General features: G+C 53.1%; 1 protein-coding gene across 5 annotated transcripts; it reads left to right on the top strand.

The window, feature by feature from the left end:
• Nucleotides 1-529: 529 nt before the first annotated feature.
• DUSP13 (dual specificity phosphatase 13) lies at nt 530-15,772 on the top strand. Of its 5 annotated transcripts, none has more exons than XM_017549788.1 (8): nt 548-732; nt 1,871-2,088; nt 4,838-5,045; nt 6,596-6,700; nt 8,413-8,507; nt 12,444-12,617; nt 14,390-14,610; nt 15,316-15,772. In XM_017549788.1, exons 3-8 carry the CDS (start codon nt 4,959-4,961, stop codon nt 15,516-15,518), a joined length of 885 nt encoding a protein of 294 aa, XP_017405277.1. In that variant the 5' UTR covers nt 548-732; nt 1,871-2,088; nt 4,838-4,958; the 3' UTR covers nt 15,519-15,772. The 5 variants fall into 5 exon arrangements, with proteins under 5 accessions (XP_017405281.1, XP_017405277.1, XP_017405276.1 ...); XM_017549787.2 differs by having other exon boundaries at nt 6,596-6,799; XM_017549792.1 differs by lacking the exon at nt 4,838-5,045 and having other exon boundaries at nt 530-732; nt 6,596-6,799.
• Nucleotides 15,773-18,910: the final 3,138 nt, after the last annotated feature.

Below are 18,910 nucleotides of genomic sequence, written 5' to 3'. Positions count from 1 at the left end.
AGTTTTTGCCATGTTAGCCAGGATGGTCTCAAACTCCTAAACTTGTGATCTGCCTGCCTCAGCCTCCCAAAGTGCTGGAATTACAGGCGTGAGCCACCAAGCCCGGCTGACTATACAGTTCTTTCAGTTCTTTCTATCATTCATCCTTGGAACCAGCCACCTCCTCTGCACCCTGGATCTCTAACTCAGTCCTCAGAAACTTACAGCCTTAGGCAGGGCTCTACACCTACTAACTCCACAGACATTTCTAAGCACTTGCTGTGTGTCAGACACAGCATGTCCTTTGTTTCATTTAATCCTCAAATTCTCTGAGGTAGGTGTGATTATCCTTACTTTACAGATGAAGAAACTGAGGTTCAGGGAGGTTCAATGCAGAGTTCTCTCTGATTCCATGTTCTCATGGAGTTTGGGGGTTTAGGGGAAGCTTGGGGAGAAAAAGGTCCTGTCCTCTGCAGAGGCCCCTGTGACTTGCTGAGTCACTTGCTCCTGTCCCACCTGTCCCTGTCAATCTCTGGGAAGGAAAAATGACACTGGAGAGGCAGAGAGGAGTGACCGCAGAGGCAGAGGGTGGGCAGGCTGGCCCATGGCTGAGACCTCGCTCCCAGAGCTGGGGGGAGATGACAAAGCCACGCCTTGCCCCAGTATCCTGGAGCTGGAGGAGCTCCTGAGGGCAGGGAAGTCTTCTTGCAATCGCGTGGACGAAGTTTGGCCCAACCTTTTCATAGGAGATGCGTGAGTGGTAGCTGGCCAAGGGGCATGGGGGTGGGGACAAGGAGAGGCAGTTCTCGGTCTCTTTACCAGACGAAGGAGGGTGGAAATAAGGAGAAATAGCTCTGCTCCTAGCATCCCGGGCCAGGGACCTTCTCCAGGACCCCCGGATGCCGAGGACAGTGCAGTGAACAGGCATGGCCACCAGGGGGAGCAGGGACTTCGCCTGCATGAAAGCAGGGAGTTTCCCAGGGACCTGAGGAATTTTCTCGCATTTCCAGACAATTGGCAAATCTAGGGGCAGAGGCCTAGGAAATAGTGTTTGGGGCATGATATGGGGTAGACAGAGAGCCCCTCTTTCTGGTCCCAGCCTCCCTCCTCTGGACACACATGGTGGAAAAACCTGACTGAAGGTGAATCTGAGAAGGTGTTGCCTTTAAACATTTATAGGTTAGAAGCAGGTATGGGGCGGTAGCCAAAAGAGGCCGGATGTGCGTGTGAGGACATGGGGCAAGAAGGGAAGGGCAGCCAGGTTCCAGGACTGAAGCAATCCCTTCCTTCCTGTCCTGGCCAAGGCAGAAGCAAATGCTCTGAGGAAGCAAAGAGGGTCTTGGCCAGGCGCAGTGGTTCACACCTGTAATCCCAGCATTTTGGGAGGCCAAGGCGGGTGGACCACAAGGCCAGGAGTTCAAGACCAGCCTGACCAACCCCGTCTATACTAAAAATACAAAAATTAGCTGGGCATGGTGCTGCACACCTGTAATCCGTCTCTACTAAAAATACAAAAATTAGCTGCGCAGCTATAATCTCAGCTACTTGGGAGGCTGAGGCAGGAGAATCGTTGGAACTCGGGAGGTGGAGGTTGCGGTGAACTGAGAGCGTGCCACTGCACTCCAGCCTGGGCGACAGAGCAAGACTCTGTCTAAAAAAAAAAAAAAAAAAAGAATGTCTTAAGATCCACCCCTCCCCTCCCACACACACACCACTGGCTTTTCCACCAGAAATCGTGGGCCTGTGGAGTCAGACCCAGCCTGGAGCTTGCTGGGGTTGGACTCTCTTCGGACGCTAATGGCTCAGTCCCTCTGCAGCAGGGGCCAGGCAAAGCCTTCCTCCTGGTCTCCCTGGCTTGGCCAGCATCCAGTGCTCTTCCTGCCCTCCCCAGGGCCACGGCAAACAACCGCTTTGAGCTGTGGAAGCTGGGCATCACCCACGTGCTGAACGCCGCCCACGGGGGCCTCTACTGTCAGGGTGGCCCTGACTTCTACGGCAGCAGTGTGAGCTACCTGGGGGTGCCGGCCCACGACCTCCCTGACTTTGACATCAGTGCCTACTTCTCCTCCGCGGCTGACTTCATCCACCGTGCCCTCAACACGCCTGGGGGTAGGACTTGGGGACCAAGCCCATATCCCATCTTGCTCATTCATGATGAGGATTCCCCATTTCCTCTTAGTCATCAGTGCCCTTTCATCCTTGGTTTTTAAAAATCCTCTGCTTAGGCTGGGCTCGGTGGCTCAAGCCTGTAATCCCAGAATTTTGGGAGGCCAAGGCGGTCGGATCGCCTGAGGTCAAGAGTTTGAGACCAGCGTGGCCAACATGGTGAAACCCTGTCTCTACTAAAAATATAAAAATTAGCCGGGGGTGGTGGCACGCGCCTATAATCCCAGCTACTCCTGAGGCTGAGGCAGGAGAATTGCTTGAACATGGGGGCGAAGGTTGCAGTGAGCTGAAATCATGCCACTTCACTAGCCTGGGCAACAGAGCAAAACTCTAACTTAAAAAAAAAAAATCCTCTGCTTAGTGCTCCAGCATTTAATGGAAACCTATTCCTTCCCAGCTGGGGAAACTGAGGCCTAGAATACAAGGTCATGCCATGAGTTAGGAGCATCCCTGAGGCTGAAAGGCAGTTCTCCCAAACAGCAGAACAGTTCTTTCTCTGCAGCACTCAGCTTTGGGAAAGCACCATTTTGGTACCTAGATGTCTGCCCCAAAGTACTTTCTTTCTTCTTCTTTTTTTTTCCTGAGACAGAGTCTCACTGTCGCCCAGACTGGAGTGCAGTGGCACTATCTCAGCTCCTCCACCTCCTGGGTTCAAACCCTGCCTCCCGGGTTCAAGCAATTCTTGTGTCTCAGCTTCCCAAGTAGTTGGGACTATAGGCGTCCACCCCTACACCTGGCTAATTTTTGTATTTTAGCAGAGCTGGGGTTTTACCATGTTGGCGAGGCTGGTCTTAAACTCCTGACCTCAAGTGATCTGCCCGCCTTGGCCTCCCAAAGTGCTTGGATTACAGGTGTGAGCCACTGCATCCAGCTCCCAAAGTACTTTTAACTAGAAAAGAAATATATCTCCAAATACTCAGGATACAGCAAAGGAGCCCAGGGAGGCTGGTGTCCTGGCTTTCTGTCCATCCTAGAAGACAGCTATGTCCCTTGCTACATGATCCTGGGCAAGTCAGTGTCCCTCTCTGGACTTCAGTTTCCTCATCTATGTGACAGGAATGACAAAATTACAGCTCACATGACTTTTTAATATCCAAAGCACTTTGACATTCTTTTGTTCTTTATCCATTGATTCACCAGCTATTTACTTAGTATCCACTATGTGCTTGGCACTGAGCTAAATACTAGGAATCCAGACTTACAGAAGCAGGGTCCCTGCCCTCTTGGAACTGGTGGAAAGACTGTCAGATTGTGAATAGTATAGTGAGAGCTCCTCATAGGAGTGGGCCAGTGTGGAGAGCTCTGGGAGCTCACGGCAGGGGTGCTCAGCCCAGAGGATTAGGAAGGCAGTGGGTGACTTCCCTCTACAAAGGTATTCGTGGGTCATATGCAAAAAAGATGAGCCACTCTGTGATTCAAGCAATACTTTGAGCGGTCAAGAAAGCCTGGGGAGGAAGCCACGTCTCAGCAGAAACATGGTGGATGAGTAGTAGAAGTTAGTCAGATGAAGACCAGGGGAGAGGGTTTGCACGTGTTTGGAATAGCATGTGGTAAGACTGGAGGTCAGAGACCATGGCAGCTTCAAGGAACTGCAAGTTCCTCCACGTTCCTTGAGCTGAAGGGAGGGGAGGGATGGTCTGAGATGAGGCTACAGGAGCCAGCTCTTGAAAGGTCTTACAAGTTATATTAAGAAGTTTGGAGGCTGGGCACGGTGGCTCACGCCTGTAATCCCAGCACTTTGGGAGGCTGAGGCGGGTGGATCACCTGAGGTTAGGAGTTTGAGACCAGCCTGAACAACATGGAGAAACCCCATCTTTACTAAAAATACAAAATTAGCCAGGCATGGTGGTGCATGCCTGTAATCCTAGCCACTTGGGAGGCTGAGGCGGGTGGATCACCTGAGGTTAGGAGTTTGAGACCAGCCTGAACAACATGGAGAAACCCCATCTTTACTAAAAATACAAAATTAGCCAGGCATGGTGGTGCATGCCTGTAATCCTAGCTACTTGGGAGGCTGAGGCAGGAGAATCATTTGAACCCGGGAGGCAGAGGTTGCAGTGAGCCAAGATAATGATATTGCACTCCAGCCTGGGCAACAAGAGTGAAACTCCATCTCAAAAACAAACAAAACAAAACAAAAAGTTTGGAAGCCAGGAGCAGTGGCTCACACCTGTAATGCCGGCAGTTTGGGAGAACAAGGCAGGAGAATCGCTGAAGTTCAGTTCAAGACCAGCCTGGGCAACACAGTGAGAGCATGTCTCTACAAGAAAGAAAGAAAGAGAGAAAGAGAGAAAGAGAGAAAGAAAGAAAGAAAAGAAAAGAAAGAAAAAAAAGAAAGAAAGAAAGAAAGAAAGAGAAAGAAAGAGAAAGAAAAGAAAGAGGGAGGGAGGGAAGGAAGGAAGGAAGGAAGGAAGGAAGGAAGGAAGGAAAGAAGGAAGGAAGGAAGGGAGAGAGAAAAGGAAAGAAAAGGAAAGAGAAAAAAAACATTTGGACCCTATCCCAAGGGTAGGCAGAACAGGTGTTGACCTACCCATTTTACTGATCAGAAAACTGAGGCTATAAAGGCTGAGTGACTTGCTGAGGGTCACAGAGTGTGCCACGGCAGGGTCAGGACAGGAACTTGGGTCCCCATCCCAGCCCATGGGTGGGCCGGCTGGTGGGAGAGGGTTTTTCACCAGGATGTCTTCCTCAGCCAAGGTCCTGGTGCACTGTGTGGTGGGTGTGAGCCGCTCCGCCACGCTGGTCCTGGCCTATCTCATGCTGCACCAGCAGCTGTCCCTGCGCCAGGCAGTGATCACTGTGAGGCAGCACCGATGGGTTTTCCCCAACCGAGGCTTCCTGCACCAGCTCTGCAGGGTGGACCAGCAACTGCGGGGTGCCAGCCAGAGCCGAGGGCCCAGGTGAGGCCTCAGGGGGTAAAGCTGGATGTGGTTGGCAGGAAGAGGCCAGGTGAGGGCCTGGGCTGCCGACACAGGGTTGGGTTCTTCTGGGAATGGCTAGCAGGGCTGCATGTGGCTGGAAGTGAGGATTAAAGGGGGCCTGGCCTGCTCCCCAAGCTGCTGGGTTCTCTTCACCTACCCAGGGTATCACCCAAGGGCCTGGCCTAGGCAATTCTCCTATAGGACCCCCAACCTGTCTCCCCCACCCCACCCAGATCCTTCACACCCCAAAGAGAAGAGAAGGACTAGGACACGAAGGCGTGGGAAGCGTAGAATGGAAGAGGGGAGGCCTTCCTACCTGGTCCTGGTGCCAACCTGCCCTGCCTCAGCTGAGAGCCTGTGGGGGCTCCCCTAAATCCCACCGAGGCATCTGCGCAGCCAGCCTGGACCCTCCTGCACCTCCACATCCCATTCTCCTGAGGTCTGGACCCCAGGTACAGTGCCGCACAGAAAACCTTCCCGGCTTAGCTAATTCTCATCCCTGAGCTGAGGCCAGGCCTCCAGGGCGGCTCCCCACCCCGCAGGGCCTGCCTCCAGCTCTGCGTCCCCTCCAGCTCCTTCCCTATCTCACCTCAACCCTGTCTTTGGCTGTCCCTGCCACCCTACTGCAGAGGAGCTGCCATTTGGGGCTGGGTGACTACCCTGGGCGTGCTTGGGAGCTGGAACAGCAGCAGCTTTTTCCTCCCAGAAACTTCCCGGGGTAGGGCCTGACTCTCTCCCTGCTTCCCACCTGTAAGAGCAGTTCCTGTCTCTGCAGGCATAGCCAGCCCCATCGGAAGGGAGGCCCTCCAGCAGCATGGAGCCCTTCCCATGTGCTGGCTGGAGGATGAGCATCTTGGGGCAGAGGATTAGGCAAGTCTCTGGGGCTAAGTTTAGAGTTTGGGGGTGAGCGTGATAAGAAACTTTGGGTTATAGCTGGGCTTGGGATTGGCCTGGGGCCAAGCTGTGGCATGGAGCTCTGTGGGTATGGGGTTTGAGGGGGGCATGCTCCCTGTAGCATGGCAAATTCCCAGCCTGCTCTCTCTCCTCTAGACAGGATCCAGGAACCTGGCAGAGCAGCAGATCTCAGATCACGTCCAGTCACCCCTCTCCCTCAGCCTGGGGCCTTAGGCATCCTGACCTCTGATCTCAGTATCTTTCCCAACAGGGAGCTGACTTTGGGGGAGTTGGCTGGGCAGGAGTGCAGCACTGCACAACTCACTGGGGTGTCATCCACCAAATTGTACAACTGGAGGCCCTAGGAGTTACGCGGCGTGCAGTCTGTGCAACTGTACACAGCAGCTCTGGGTCTAGGGACTCTGAAAGACAAGGGTCCCATGGGGAGAGTCATCTCTGTCCCTAAGCCATGGATACCAAATCCACCTCCTCAGCTCTCCCAGCAGCTGCACTCACTTGTCCTTGTGTGCAGGGCTCAAGGCAGAAGCAGGTTTAGGTGACAGCTCTTATCCCTGCCCCAACAAGTTTGGGCCTTGGTTCACCTGCCTGTAACACAGGGCTCATCTCTCTTCCAGAGCCGGTCCTTACTCCCTGCCCTGGCGCTCTGCCACTTTGCCTCCCTGGCACTGGTCCTGCTGGTGCTGCTGGAGGCTCTGGCCCAGGCAGACACACAGAAGATGGTGGGAGCCCAGTGTGGGGTCCACCCTAGAGCCTGCTACTCCCTCCGGTTCCTCCTGGTGCCTGCACCCCCTCTCAGCTACTGTCTTCGGTCTCCACAGGTGGGAGTGGGCTCCCCTCTCAGCCAAGCGCTCAGGTTTCTTGGCCAGGGACCCCAAATTCCCTGGGGGAATGGGGTGGGGAGGAGAGAGGAAGGGGGTTCTAGGTATTTGTGATAGCTGTTGGCCACAGCTGCCTCAAGCAGCTCCCCTCAGGGCTCAGGGAGCCCCAAGAGGGGCTGAGCGTTAGTTCCCTGGAGCTCAGACCTCAGAGACCCAGTGTGGCTGTGAGCATGGGTATGTCCTGTCCCCATCATCTGGGAGTACGAGTGGGGAGTAGTGTCAAGGTATGGGTATATGACAAGAGTCTGTTGATGACAGAGGTTTCTGATAGGCCCAATTGAAGGTCCCCAGCTGACCACAGTTAGCCTGGGAAGAGACCTTAAAGACCATCTCTTGGCCGGGTGCAGTGGCTCATGCCTGTAATCCCAGCACTTTGGGAGGCGGGTGGAACATGAGGTCAGGAGTTCGAGATCAGCCTGACCAATATGGTGAAACCCGGTCTCTACTAAAAACAAAAAAAAATTAGCCAGGCGTGGTGGTGCTCACCTGTAATCCCAGCTACTCCGGAGGCTAAGGCAGGAGAATCGCTTGAACCCAGGAGGCGGAGGTTGCAGTGAGCCGAGATCGGGCCACTGCACTCCAGCCTTGGCGATAGAGCGAGACTATCACAAAACAATAAAACCATCTCTCTGGCTTCAGGGAACAGTGGGGCCCCTAGGTGTCCCTGCCCTTTGGGTTGGGGGAGGAGCTTGGCAGAGGTTGGTAGCAGCCCTGGACATACCGCTTCTGCCCGCAGCCCAGGGCTGTCCGAAGACCTGCTCCACACCTATGTCTGTTTGCGGGCCTGTGCCGCTTCCTTCAGCCTGGGTTTTCTAGGTCTTTGTCCTGGGCCAGTCCATCATCCTTGGACCCTAACTGAGGGCCCCTGGACCTGGGTCCTGCTGTTGGCAGTGCCACCAGTTTGCGTGTGATTTTTGGCTGATCTCTTCACTATCCCCCCCTATATCCCTCCAGCTTGCACTTTTTGCCCTTCTTCCATAATACCCTTAAAGGCCAAGGGAGAGGGTTTCACTCTGGTCGCCCAGGCTGGAGCACAGTGGTGCAGGCAGGGATCAGGGCTCACTGCAGCCTCGACTTTTTGGGCTCAGGTGATTCTCCCACCTCAGCTTCCTGAGTAGCTGGGACTACAAGCGTGTGCCACTACAACCGGCTAATTTTTTGTATTTTTAGTAGAGACGGGGTCTGGCCATATTGCCTAGGCTGGTCTCGAACTCCTAGGCTCAAGCAATCCTCCCACCTCAGCCTCCCGAAGTGTTGGGATTATAGGTGTTGGCCACTGCACCTGGCCAAGGGACCTTTAAAAATGGTTTATTTGATCTTCCTTCTCCCATGATCAATATACATATATGCAATAGGCCACAGTCAGACCTGGGCCGAGCTGCCTTGACTCTTAGCAGGGCTGGGACTGAAGCCTGGGCCTGGAGGGAAAGGTGCCTGGCTGGGCTTGGCACTGACCATGCCATGGAACCAGTGGACAAGTTGGGAGAGGCAGGGGAGGATGGAAGAGGGGAGCAGACAGCATGCTTTGTAATTAAACTCAAGTCCAAAAATAGAAGCAGCATCAAGTGCGTGGAGACAGGCAGCTGAAAGCCGGCAGCACAAACTGCCCGTCAGAGAAGTGCACAGCCCAGGCCAGATACTCCCACAGGTAGGTGAGTGCCCCTAATTTGCAGGGTTGGGGGGGCTTCCTGGGCATGCTGGGTAATAAAGGCCAGGACACTTCGGAAGGGTGGGGTTTGGGGTGGGTGGGGAACCAACTGGATCAGAGATGAAAGCGCAGACAAAGTATAGTAGAGTTAGAAAGACCTGGGCTTGAATCCTTACTGCCACATCAATTGGCTGTGTGACTTTGGGTATGTTGCTTAGCCTCTCTGAGTCTCAGTTTCCTCATCTGTAAAATGGGGATGATAATATTACCTGCTTCATAAAGGCACTGTGAGTGTGCAGTGTGCAGTGAGAAAATGTAACTACCTAGCTCTGTCTGGCACATAGTACATCCTTGGTAAGTGCCAAATATAATAATTATTGCTGGATAGAGAAAGAAACAGGAAATACAAAGATAGAGAAGAAACCTTACTGTCCCACAGGGGAGTTGCCCTCCACCTAGGATATGGCTGGGGCTGGAAAGGGTAAGAGTAATTATAGTAGTGATAATAATAGTAAGATGCACCATTTATTGGGCATCTCACATGAGACAGACCCTGTGGGAGGTGCTTTACATTCATTATTGCATGGGATTCTCACAGCAGACCCACTGAAGAAACTGGCTCAGTGAAGACCACACAGATGCCAGTACTGGACCTGAGAATTCTGCCTGGGGCCGCCCTCCCCAAGGCCCACAGGCTGAGCACAGAGACCCATATCTGTTCCCCACTGGCAGCCACATGCCACCCTTCTGCAGGCCAGGCTCCTCACTGGTCCTACACTGAGATCTCCAACCCCACATGGCCTGTGGCCACACTCCTGATTGGCCCCTCTTGGGTGGAGTCAGAAAGGGTGGGCAGGAAGCAAGTCCAGGGGACCATCTGAAGCTGCAGCTGAGACATGGATGGCAAGCAGCTGCCCCCTGCCCCAAGGAAGCCTGTGCCTTGGCTTGAAGTTGTGGGCACCCAGGGCAGTGTCACAGGAGGCTTCGAAGGCTCATGAACTTCCTGGGGGGCAGGGTGGTGGGAGACAGGGAAAATTCGGGAGTGACCCAGGGTGGAGAGATACAGAGACAGGAAACAAGTATGTGGACTTGCAAACAGCAGCAGCGCAGGAGCTGGCCAGGAAAAGCCCTCCCTACAGAGGCAGCTGCTCCGCTGAGCAGCAGAGGCAGGAAGTGGGTAAGGAGGAGCTTGGGACCAGGGAGAGAATGAAGGCTGCAGGGAGTGGGAGGGGAGTCTGGCCGGGCCCTGGCTCTGCTCCATGTTGGGCCTGTGCTTCCCGAGGCTGGGGCCTGAGGAGACATAGAAGGCAGTGTCAGGCAAGGCCCTCTGAGGACCAAGTCTTGGGTCACAGAAACCAGGGGAGCTGCCACAGCCACCGACTTCCTCTCCTTGGGAGGGCCTGGGGTTTGAAGGATGAGTCCCTGGGCAGATGGCTGGGCCTGACTCTGGCTGATGGGATGAGGCGGGCCCCCAGTGGGTTAGAGCGGACAGGTGGGGGCTACGTCCTGAGCATCGGGAGCCAGGGCTTAGGTGCAACCTTAGCAGGAGTAGGGCTGAGTCCAGGGGAGAGCCCCGTTCTTTAGACCTGGGCTTAGGTCCCCTCAGAGGCAGAGGCATGCATGGTGGCCTATCAGCCCCCAAATCCTTGACCCCTCTGGAGCTTCCTGAGGGTGTGGGGTCCAGCTCTGTCCTAGCGGGAGCCTGGCTGCTGCTCCCGGGCATGGCTGGGCTGCAAGGCACCCTTTGGCCACCGGGAGGCAGCCTCACACCATGCCAAGCTCTGTGAGCTGAGCGCCTGTCCCACTTCCCAAAGCCACATCTTCCACCTGCGGTGGTGCAGCCCCACCTGGTGGCTCCAAACTAGTGTGGCTGTTGGACTCCCCTGGGGCCCGGAGGCTTCTCCACCATACCACACTGCCCTCTGCTCTGCAGTGACCACACATCCAGACACTCCTCTCTCATTCTCTGGTCAGATCCCCAGAGCATCCTGAAAGTCAGGTCCAGGATCCCTAGCATGGGAAAATAAACCATGGTCCAGATGAGGGCAAAGACTTGCTCGTGGCCACAGAATGAGTCATGGCAGAGTCCCAGGGGAGCCAGGCTCTCCTCCCTGCCTCTGAAGCTCTGTTCACACATCTTCAGGTAGCCTCCCATCTTCATGGGGGGTTATGGAGCCAAGAGTCTTCAATCCCAAAGAGATACCAAGCAGAGAGGAGGCCTGGGGATTTGGAGGGACTGAAGGGCCCACCCCAGTCCACAAGGCCACACATGGTCAGCTCTCACGGGTGCCCTGGCCAGCACCTGGAATTCTAGCCGCTTCACAGTGTGTGTGTTCTGGGCGGAACCTGCCCAGCCCTGTTCCGCTCAGGCAGAGTCCTGCCCTGCACCCACTCCCCCATGCCCGGCCCCAGACCATGCCCTAGGTAGGTGGCAGGCCACTCAGCCTGCCTGGAGAGGTCACAGTGGGGGATGAGGAGGACAACTGGGTCTTCGCTTCCGCCTTGCCCAACAGCCTCCCACTGGGTGAGCCTGGCCAAGTCGGCAGACTCCTGGGTACCTGTTTATCTTTCTGGTCCTGGCACTACCTACCAAAGGGAAAAGATATTCTTCCCTCTATGCACCTTCCCTAGTCACTGGTCCAAGGGATCAGGAGCAGTTAGCAAAGAAAGCCCCTCCTCTCCAACACGGCGCCGGGCCCATGTTCTGGTGCCGCTGAAAATCCAGCTCCGCAGGGTCCCGGACTCCTTCAGCCAGCTGATGCTTGAAACAAGCCACCCGACCCGGGTGGGGCCTGACACCCAGCGCTGGCCTGAGTCGTGGGGGTAAGGAGGAAAACCCGGGGCCTACAGGCAGGTGTGTGGCTCAGCAGTGCCAGGCTCCCCTGAGGAAACAGAAGGGTTAGTGATGACTCTCTGGAGGCCCCAAAAATGGTAACTAAAGACTTGGGGATAGACCAAAACCCCAGCCTTGCTACTCATGAGCCGTATGGCTTTGGGTGTCACTTTTTAAACATTCTGAGCTTCAGCTTCCTCCTGGGTAAAACACAGACGGACACACCACAAGTGAGGCATCAGGCTTTTTGTTGCTGTTGAGATGGAGTCTCTCTCTGTCGCCCAGGCTGGAGTGTCATGGTGTGATCTCAGATCACTGCAACCTCTCCCTCGCAGGTCCAAGCAGTTGCCCTGCCTCAGCCTTCCGAGTAGCTGGGACTACAGGAGTGGACCACCATGCCTGGCTAATTTTTGTATTTTGGATACAGAGTTTTGCCACAGGCCAGGCTGGTCTCGAACTCCTGGCCTCACATGATCTGCTTGCCTTGGCCTCCCAAAGTGCCCAGCCAGAGGCATCAGGCTTATAAGAGGCATTAGCTCATTCCGTGTGGTGATGTTAACAAATACCAGCTCACAGCCCTGGCCTCTTACCTGGAGATGGGCTCTGATCTCCAAGCACCTGAGAGTGGTGGGGGGACAGGGGTCTGAGGATGAGCACTGGAAGTAGCAGGTGAGGGACTTGAAATGAGCTGCCTAGGTTGGTTGCGGTGCTTCCTGGGTGCCCTAAGAGCCACAGCCATCTGGGGCTTTCATCCCTACAAAATCTAAGCTGACTTAGGGGTGAGATCTGCCCTGACTAGTGCCACAAATAGGGAACTCCAAGGCTCCCTTGGCCAAAGCTTCATACATCTGCAGCTCAGCAGAGGGCAGGAGAGAGGTCTGCCCAGCTCCATAGCAGTGACAAAGGATTGATTCCCTGGTTCGCTGGGGAAGGGTTCTAGGCCCCAGTCCCAGCTGAGCTTGTTAATAACTCATGTGAAATAGCTGAGGCCCTTCCCGCAGCAACCCCGTGGCACCTGGGCACGGCACCATGGGCCTCCCCATCAGCTGGATCCACTCTCGGGGAGCCTGCCTCCAGCCACTGTGGTGTCCACTCTGTTCCAGGATGGACTCACTGCAGAAGCAGGACCTCCGGAGGCCCAAGATCCACAGGGCAGCCCGGGGGGCCCCATATCAGCCACCCACGTTGGCTTCACTGCAGCGCTTGCTGTGGGTCCGTCAATCTGCCACACTGAACCACATCAATGAGGTCTGGCCCAGACTCTTCCTGGGAGATGCGTGAGTAAGACCCACGTTAGGAGTGGGGATGGCAGAAGGGTGTGAGGTTCACATGGGAATGGGGGTATGAGCCTCTCCCAGAGCCTTCCAGGGCAGAGGGGGCACCCTTGCCTCCCAATGTATCTTTCCCTATTTTTCTTTCCTTTTATATTATCACTGCTTTTAACTGTGAACTAGAATGCACATAAGAAAAGTGTGTGCATTCACAGGGCTGGGCTTGGTGGCTCACGCCTTTCTTCAATCTCAGCATTTTGCAAGGCTGAGACAAGTGAGTCACTTGAGTCAGGAGTTCGAGACCAGCCTGGCCAACATGGTGAAACCCCATCTCTGCTAAAAATACAAAATATTAGTAGGGTGTGGTGGCAGATGCCTATAATCCCAGCTACTCAAGAGTCTGAGGCAGGAGAATCCCTTGAATCTGGGAGGTGGAGGTTGCAGTAAGTTGAGATCACGCCACTGTACTCCAGCCTGGGCAACAGGACTTTTTTTGAAACTCCATCTCAAAAAAAAAAAAAAAAAGAAATGTGCACAGAGCATGTATGAACAGCGTCATCACCCAGTGAAGAGAAAGGACATTACTTGTCTCCCAGAAGCCTCTACTGAATCTTTTTCGTTTTCTTTCTTTTTTTTTTTTTTTAAGATGGGGTTTCACCATGATGGCCAGGCTGGTCTTGAACTCTTGACTTCAGGTGATCCACCCACCTCGACCTCCCAAAATCCTAGGATTACAGGCATGAGCCACCGCGCCCGGCCTAATACTGAATCTTTTTCATTATAACTTTTCTATTCTCTGTGGTTAATCACTATCTGTTGAATTAATTATTTCCCTGTTTTTCTTTAAAGTTTTACTACCTATATACTTAAACAGTGTAGTTATTGTCACCTATTGTTTAAAATTATATGAGTGGAATCATATTGCGTGTGTTTTGTGCTTGGCATCATTTGCTCAAATTTGTGAGTCACTCACGTTATTATGTGTATCTGCAGTTCATTCATTTTTTCACTGCTGTAGATTTCATTATATGATTATGTCACAGTTTATCCATTTTACTGCATATGGACATTTGAATTGTTTCTACTTTTTGACTGTTATGAACAGTGATCCTAGCAATATTTTGCTTTTACATTTTTATTTATTTACTTAGAGGCAAGGTCTCACTCTGTTGCCTAGGTTGGAGCGCAGTGATTATCATCATTCACTGCAACCTCAAATACCTAGGCTCAGCAATTCTCCCACCTCAGCCTCTCGAGTAGCTGGGAATACAGGTGTATGCCTAGCTAATTTTTCTTCCTTTCTTTTTTTTTTTTTTTTTGAGGCAGGGTCTCACTCTGCCACCCAGGCTGGAGCCTAGGAGTACAATCTCCACTCACTGCAGCCTCAACCTCCCAGGCTCAGGTGATTCTCCTACATCAGCCTCCCAAGTGAATGGAAATACTGGCATGTCCCACTATGCCTGGCTAATTTTTGTATTATTTGTAGAGATTAGGTTTCACCATGTTGCCCAGGCTGGTCTTGAACTCCTGACCTCAGGTGATTCACCTGCCTTGTTCTCCCAAAGTGCTGGGATTACAGGCGTGAGCCACAGCGCCCAGCCCCAAAAGGAGTCTTAAACGCCAATAGGAGGAGCTCCTTCGCCTTGGGCCAACTCACAGGCCCTTGTCTTTACCCCTGGTGGGTGGTGGGCAGGGGTGTTTGCAAACTTCAGCCCAGCCAGAGCTGCCCCAGTAAGATCTGCCCCCACCCTCCTAACCCCTTGTGCCCTCCCCTCCAGGTATGCAGCCCGGGACAAGAGCAAGCTGACCCAGCTGGGAATCACCCACATCGTGAATGCCGCTGCAGGCAAATTCCAGGTGGACACAGGTGCCAAGTTCTACCGCGGAATGTCCCTGGAGTACTATGGCATCGAGGCGGATGACAACCCCTTCTTCGACCTCAGTGTCTACTTTCTGCCTGTTGCTCGATACATCCGAGCTGCCCTCAGTCTTCCCCAAGGTGCACTTCTAGGGCAGGCATGGTGAGGGGTGGAGGGTGGCAGGGTGTGCTTCGGGACTCTCCATTTTTCCAGTAGCACTGGTGGGTGGGAGTCCAGAGAAACAAATCCTTTCAGCAACCCTCCCACTCCATGGGGCAAATAGCTACTACCATTCAGTGAGTGTCCCCTTCAGGGACACCCTGGAGACCAGCAATCACAGACATAACTAAGACCCAGTGGGGTCATTAGCATCACCACATCCCTCCATAAGAGGCCAGGCAATGGACAGGTACAGGACCCAGAGAAACTCTTGAGCGGCTCCTCTAAGATGAGGCCTTGGCATAGAGCTGCAGGGGCAGGGGAGAGGGCAGAACTCAAGGGAAAGGGAGGTAGATGGACCCTGCGTGTAATCTAATGCAAACCCAGGGACCCCAGGAATTCAGTAAACCCCCTTCCCCTGGCCCAGAGTTGCAAAGGATGCGTGAGGAAGCACCTGGACCGGAAGAAGGAAATCACAGCTGCTAACCTAAACCTAACCCTGCCACTAACTTGCAATGTGACTTTGAGCCAGTCTCCTCTCTCCAGGATTCAGTTACCCCATTTGACAGGGAAGACAGTGTTAGTGTTCCAGTATGCTGTGGAGGATGGTCATGGGTGTCTCTTCTTCCCAAAGGGATGGGCGGTTCAAGGGCAGGTAGCTGATGCTAGGTCGGTTCTCCCCACAGGCCGTGTGCTGGTACACTGTGCCATGGGGGTAAGCCGCTCTGCCACGCTTGTCCTGGCCTACCTCATGATCTACGAGAACATGACGCTGGTAGAGGCTATCCAGACGGTGCAGGCCCACCGCAATATCTGCCCTAACTCAGGCTTCCTCCGGCAGCTCCAGGTTCTGGACAACCGACTGGGGCAAGAGACGGGGCGGCTCTGACCTGGCAGGCGGCCAGGATCCCTGACCCTCCATCCAGCATGGCCCGACCCCACCAGCCTGGCCCTGGGGACAGCAGCCTCTGCTGTTTCTAGTGACCCTGAGATGTAAACAGCAAGTAGGGGCTGAGGCAGAGGCAGGGATAGCTGGGTGGTGACCCTTTAGCAGGTGAATGTCCCTGACCCAATCTAGAGATTCTTTATGCAAAAGTGAGTTCAGTCTGTCTCTATAATAAAATGTTCATCGTCATAAAGACAGGTGATTGTTTGGTGGTCTGTGGGGCAGTGGCTTACTCTTGGGATGGTCACAAGGTTCCAGATGGCTTGCCAACTCTGATTCAGTGGGATGGCAGCCTGAGGGAGGGGTCTGAGTCCATGACAAAGGCTTCATGAGGAAGGAGGACAGGTGGGAATTATTCGTGAAATCTGCCTTGGGTGCAGGAGGAAGGAGCAGGGTACAAGTGTGAGGATTAGATGACCTCATCCTCATTTTGTCCTCCTTGCATCCTCAGGCAAGAGTTAGGTTGTCTGATAAAGACCCAAGTTCAGCCAGGCGCGGTGGCTCATGCCTATAATCCCAGCACTTTGGAAGGCCAAGGTGGGTGGATCATGAGGTCAGGAGATCGAAACCATCCTGGCCAACATGGTGAAACCCTATCTCTACTAAAATACAAAAAATTAGCTGGGCATGGTGGCATGTACCTGTAGGCAGGGGAATCACTTCAACCTGGGAGATGGAGGTTGCTGAGCCGAGATCACACCACTGCATTCCAGCCTGGCAACAGAGCAAGACTCTGTCTCAATAAAAAAAAGACCCAAGTTGAATGTATCACCATTCTTTCCATGCCCATCCTACCCAAAGCCGACTATCAAAATTCACTGTGCACAAATAGCTTCTCTTGAAACCAATCAGTCTTCTCATTAACACTCTGCTTTCAAAAGGACGGCTTAAAATTTAGGCGCCTAACAAATAAGAGCATTAAACAAGAGGATGATGGGGTTGGGAAGGAAGCACACCAGAAATACTAGGCAGAGGACGGTTATATGATGGAACAAAACAGCTCTGAGTTTCTAAGTTTTTATCTTAGCACAACATAAAATAAAACAATAAAGTCCCCCGTCCCCCAGTTCTTCACCTGTAAATAGATCATAAAAACTCAAGGTATTTATGAGGATTAAATGGGCAGCTTTCCTCTACCTCTCTTGCTGCTTTTAGTGAGCTCTTGCCTTCTTTGTGTGCGTGTGTGTTTTGGGGGTTTCTGGTTGTTTTGTGACAGGGTCTCTGTGGCCCAGGCTGGAGTGCAGTGGCACAATCAGCTCACTGCAATCTCGACCCCTGCACCCCAACTCGAGCGATCCTTTCAGCCTCCCGAGTAGCTGGGACCACAGGTGTGAGCCATCATGCCCAATTAATTTTTAAATTTTTTGTAGAGACAAGGTCTCACTAGGTTGTCCAGGCTGGTCTTGAACTCGTGGACTCAAGTGATCCTCCTGCCTCAGTCTTCCAAAGTGCTGGGATTACAGGTGTGAGCCACTGCACCTGGCCCCTTGCCTCCTTTGGCAGGCCCTTCAATGCCAAGGTTACTCAGGGTTGTATCCTCTGCCTCCTCTCTCCTTTAGTGTTTCTGCTGTCCCCAATTCTCTGCAGCACTTGGTCCCAATCCCACGTTGCTGTTGGCTGCCTCAGGTGCTCTCTGGGTCTTTTCCAGAGGGTATATGTATGTCCTAGGTGGAGGATGGCAGGAGGGCTGGTGCAGCAATATTCAGCTTAGTCACAGGGCCCAGCCCCCACCAGGCAGGTGTAAACACTCCTGAGCTCCTCACTCTAGGAATGGAAGGCTGTTTTCAATTCACCTTGGGGGTGGTGGAGTCTGATTCTCTAGTAGACAAAGCCAGTCCCAGCTAAGCAGCCTCACCTGCCCATCCCAATTCCCTTGGATCCCTTCTCCACCTGACAGCTCAGTGCTTGTTGCTGTTTCTTGCTCATCACCATCAGTGGGACCCAAGGTAATGGCTCCAGAAGCCAGTCATCCTCATCTGAGTATGGGCAGCCTGTCCCTGACAGCTGGGGTGGATGCACTGAGGCTGTGACAAAGCCACACTCTGGGCCTGGGGCCTGGGTTCCAGCAGATCACCTTCTTGGGGCTCTGTGGATTGGGTGCAGAATCTGGGGCTGCAGGGTTTCCTCCTCAAGGAAACCATGAGGAGGTGGGTGGCAGGAAAGCCAAACATTCACCAAATACCGAGGAAATCGAGGCTGAGCTTCAGACTGGCACTTCCCCTGGGATGCCTCCCTGCCTGCCACACTCACCCAGGGAAGCCTGTAATACTGTATCTCCCTCTTCTAGACAGCAGCCTTGTGAAAAGAATTGTGTATTGTGAAGACCATGACTTTGGAGCCAGACTCTTTGGGTTCAAATCTACCTCTGCCTCTTGTCAGATGTATGATCTCAGTTAATCTCTCCATATCTATCCATAACACAGGATTTATGACAGCCACCACATAGGATTGTTATAAGGATTAAGTGGGGCATATAGAAAGGTGTTTTGCACAATATGTGGTGAGTTCCCAGAAATGATAGCTGTGGCTGGATGCAGTGCCTCACACCTGTAATCCCCATAGTTTGGGAGGCCAAGGCAGGAGGATCGCCTGAGCCCAAGAGCTCGAGACTGGTTTGGGCAATGTGTCAAGATCCCATCTCTTTTTTTTTTTTTTTTGAGATGGAGTTTCGCTCTTGTTACCCAGGCTGGAGTGCAATGGCGCGATCTCGGCTCACCGCAACCTCCACCTCCTGGGTTCAGGCAATTCTCCTGCCTCAGCCTCCTGAGTAGCTGGGATTACAGGCACACACCACCATGCCCAGCTAATTTTTTGTAGTTTTAGTAGAGACGGGGTTTCACCGTGTTGACCAGGATGGTCTCGATCTCTTGACCTCTTGATCCACCCGCCTCGGCCTCCCAAAGTGCTGGGATTACAGGCTTGAGCCACCGCGCCCGGCCGATCCCATCTCTTTTATAAAAATAATAAAATAAATAAATAAATGATAAATCACAGATCAATCATCATCACAGCACATGGTGCCTGGCCTTCAGTCTTGGACTAAAATCTGACAGCATTCTCAATGCATTGAATAAATGGATGAATGAGTAAAAATTGGCTGACTTAAAGGCAAGGTGGTATTCTGGATTGGATCCTGGGGTTTTTTTGTTTGTTTTTTCTTTTGAAATGGAGTCTTGCTCTATCGCCCAGGCTGGAGTGAAGTGGCACAATCTCAGCTTATTGCAACCTCTGCCTCCCAGGTTCAAGCAATTCTCCTGCCTCAGCCTCCCAAGTAGCTGGGATTATAGGTGCCTGCCATCATGCCCGACTAATTTTTGTATTTTTAGTAGAGATGG

The sequence above is a fragment of the Cebus imitator genome, unplaced genomic scaffold (assembly GCF_001604975.1).
Source record: "Cebus imitator isolate Cc_AM_T3 unplaced genomic scaffold, Cebus_imitator-1.0 Scaffold11, whole genome shotgun sequence".
Taxonomy (NCBI): domain Eukaryota; kingdom Metazoa; phylum Chordata; class Mammalia; order Primates; family Cebidae; genus Cebus; species Cebus imitator.
Note: the sequence above shows the minus strand (reverse complement) of the source record. Positions and strands in the feature narration are given on the sequence as shown.

What these genes read in the sequence shown, in the direction of transcription:
- DUSP13 (XM_017549787.2), top strand. Translation starts at nt 4,959, where the DNA reads ATGGGTTTTCCCCAACCGAGGCTTCCTGCACCAGCTCTGCAGGGTGGA. An exon ending in AGCCAGAGCCGAGGGCCCAG is followed by an intron (nt 5,046 to 6,595) that starts GTGAGGCCTCAG and finishes TCTCTCTTCCAG; the next exon opens with AGCCGGTCCTTACTCCCTGC. An exon ending in TGCCCTCAGTCTTCCCCAAG is followed by an intron (nt 14,611 to 15,315) that starts GTGCACTTCTAG and finishes TTCTCCCCACAG; the next exon opens with GCCGTGTGCTGGTACACTGT.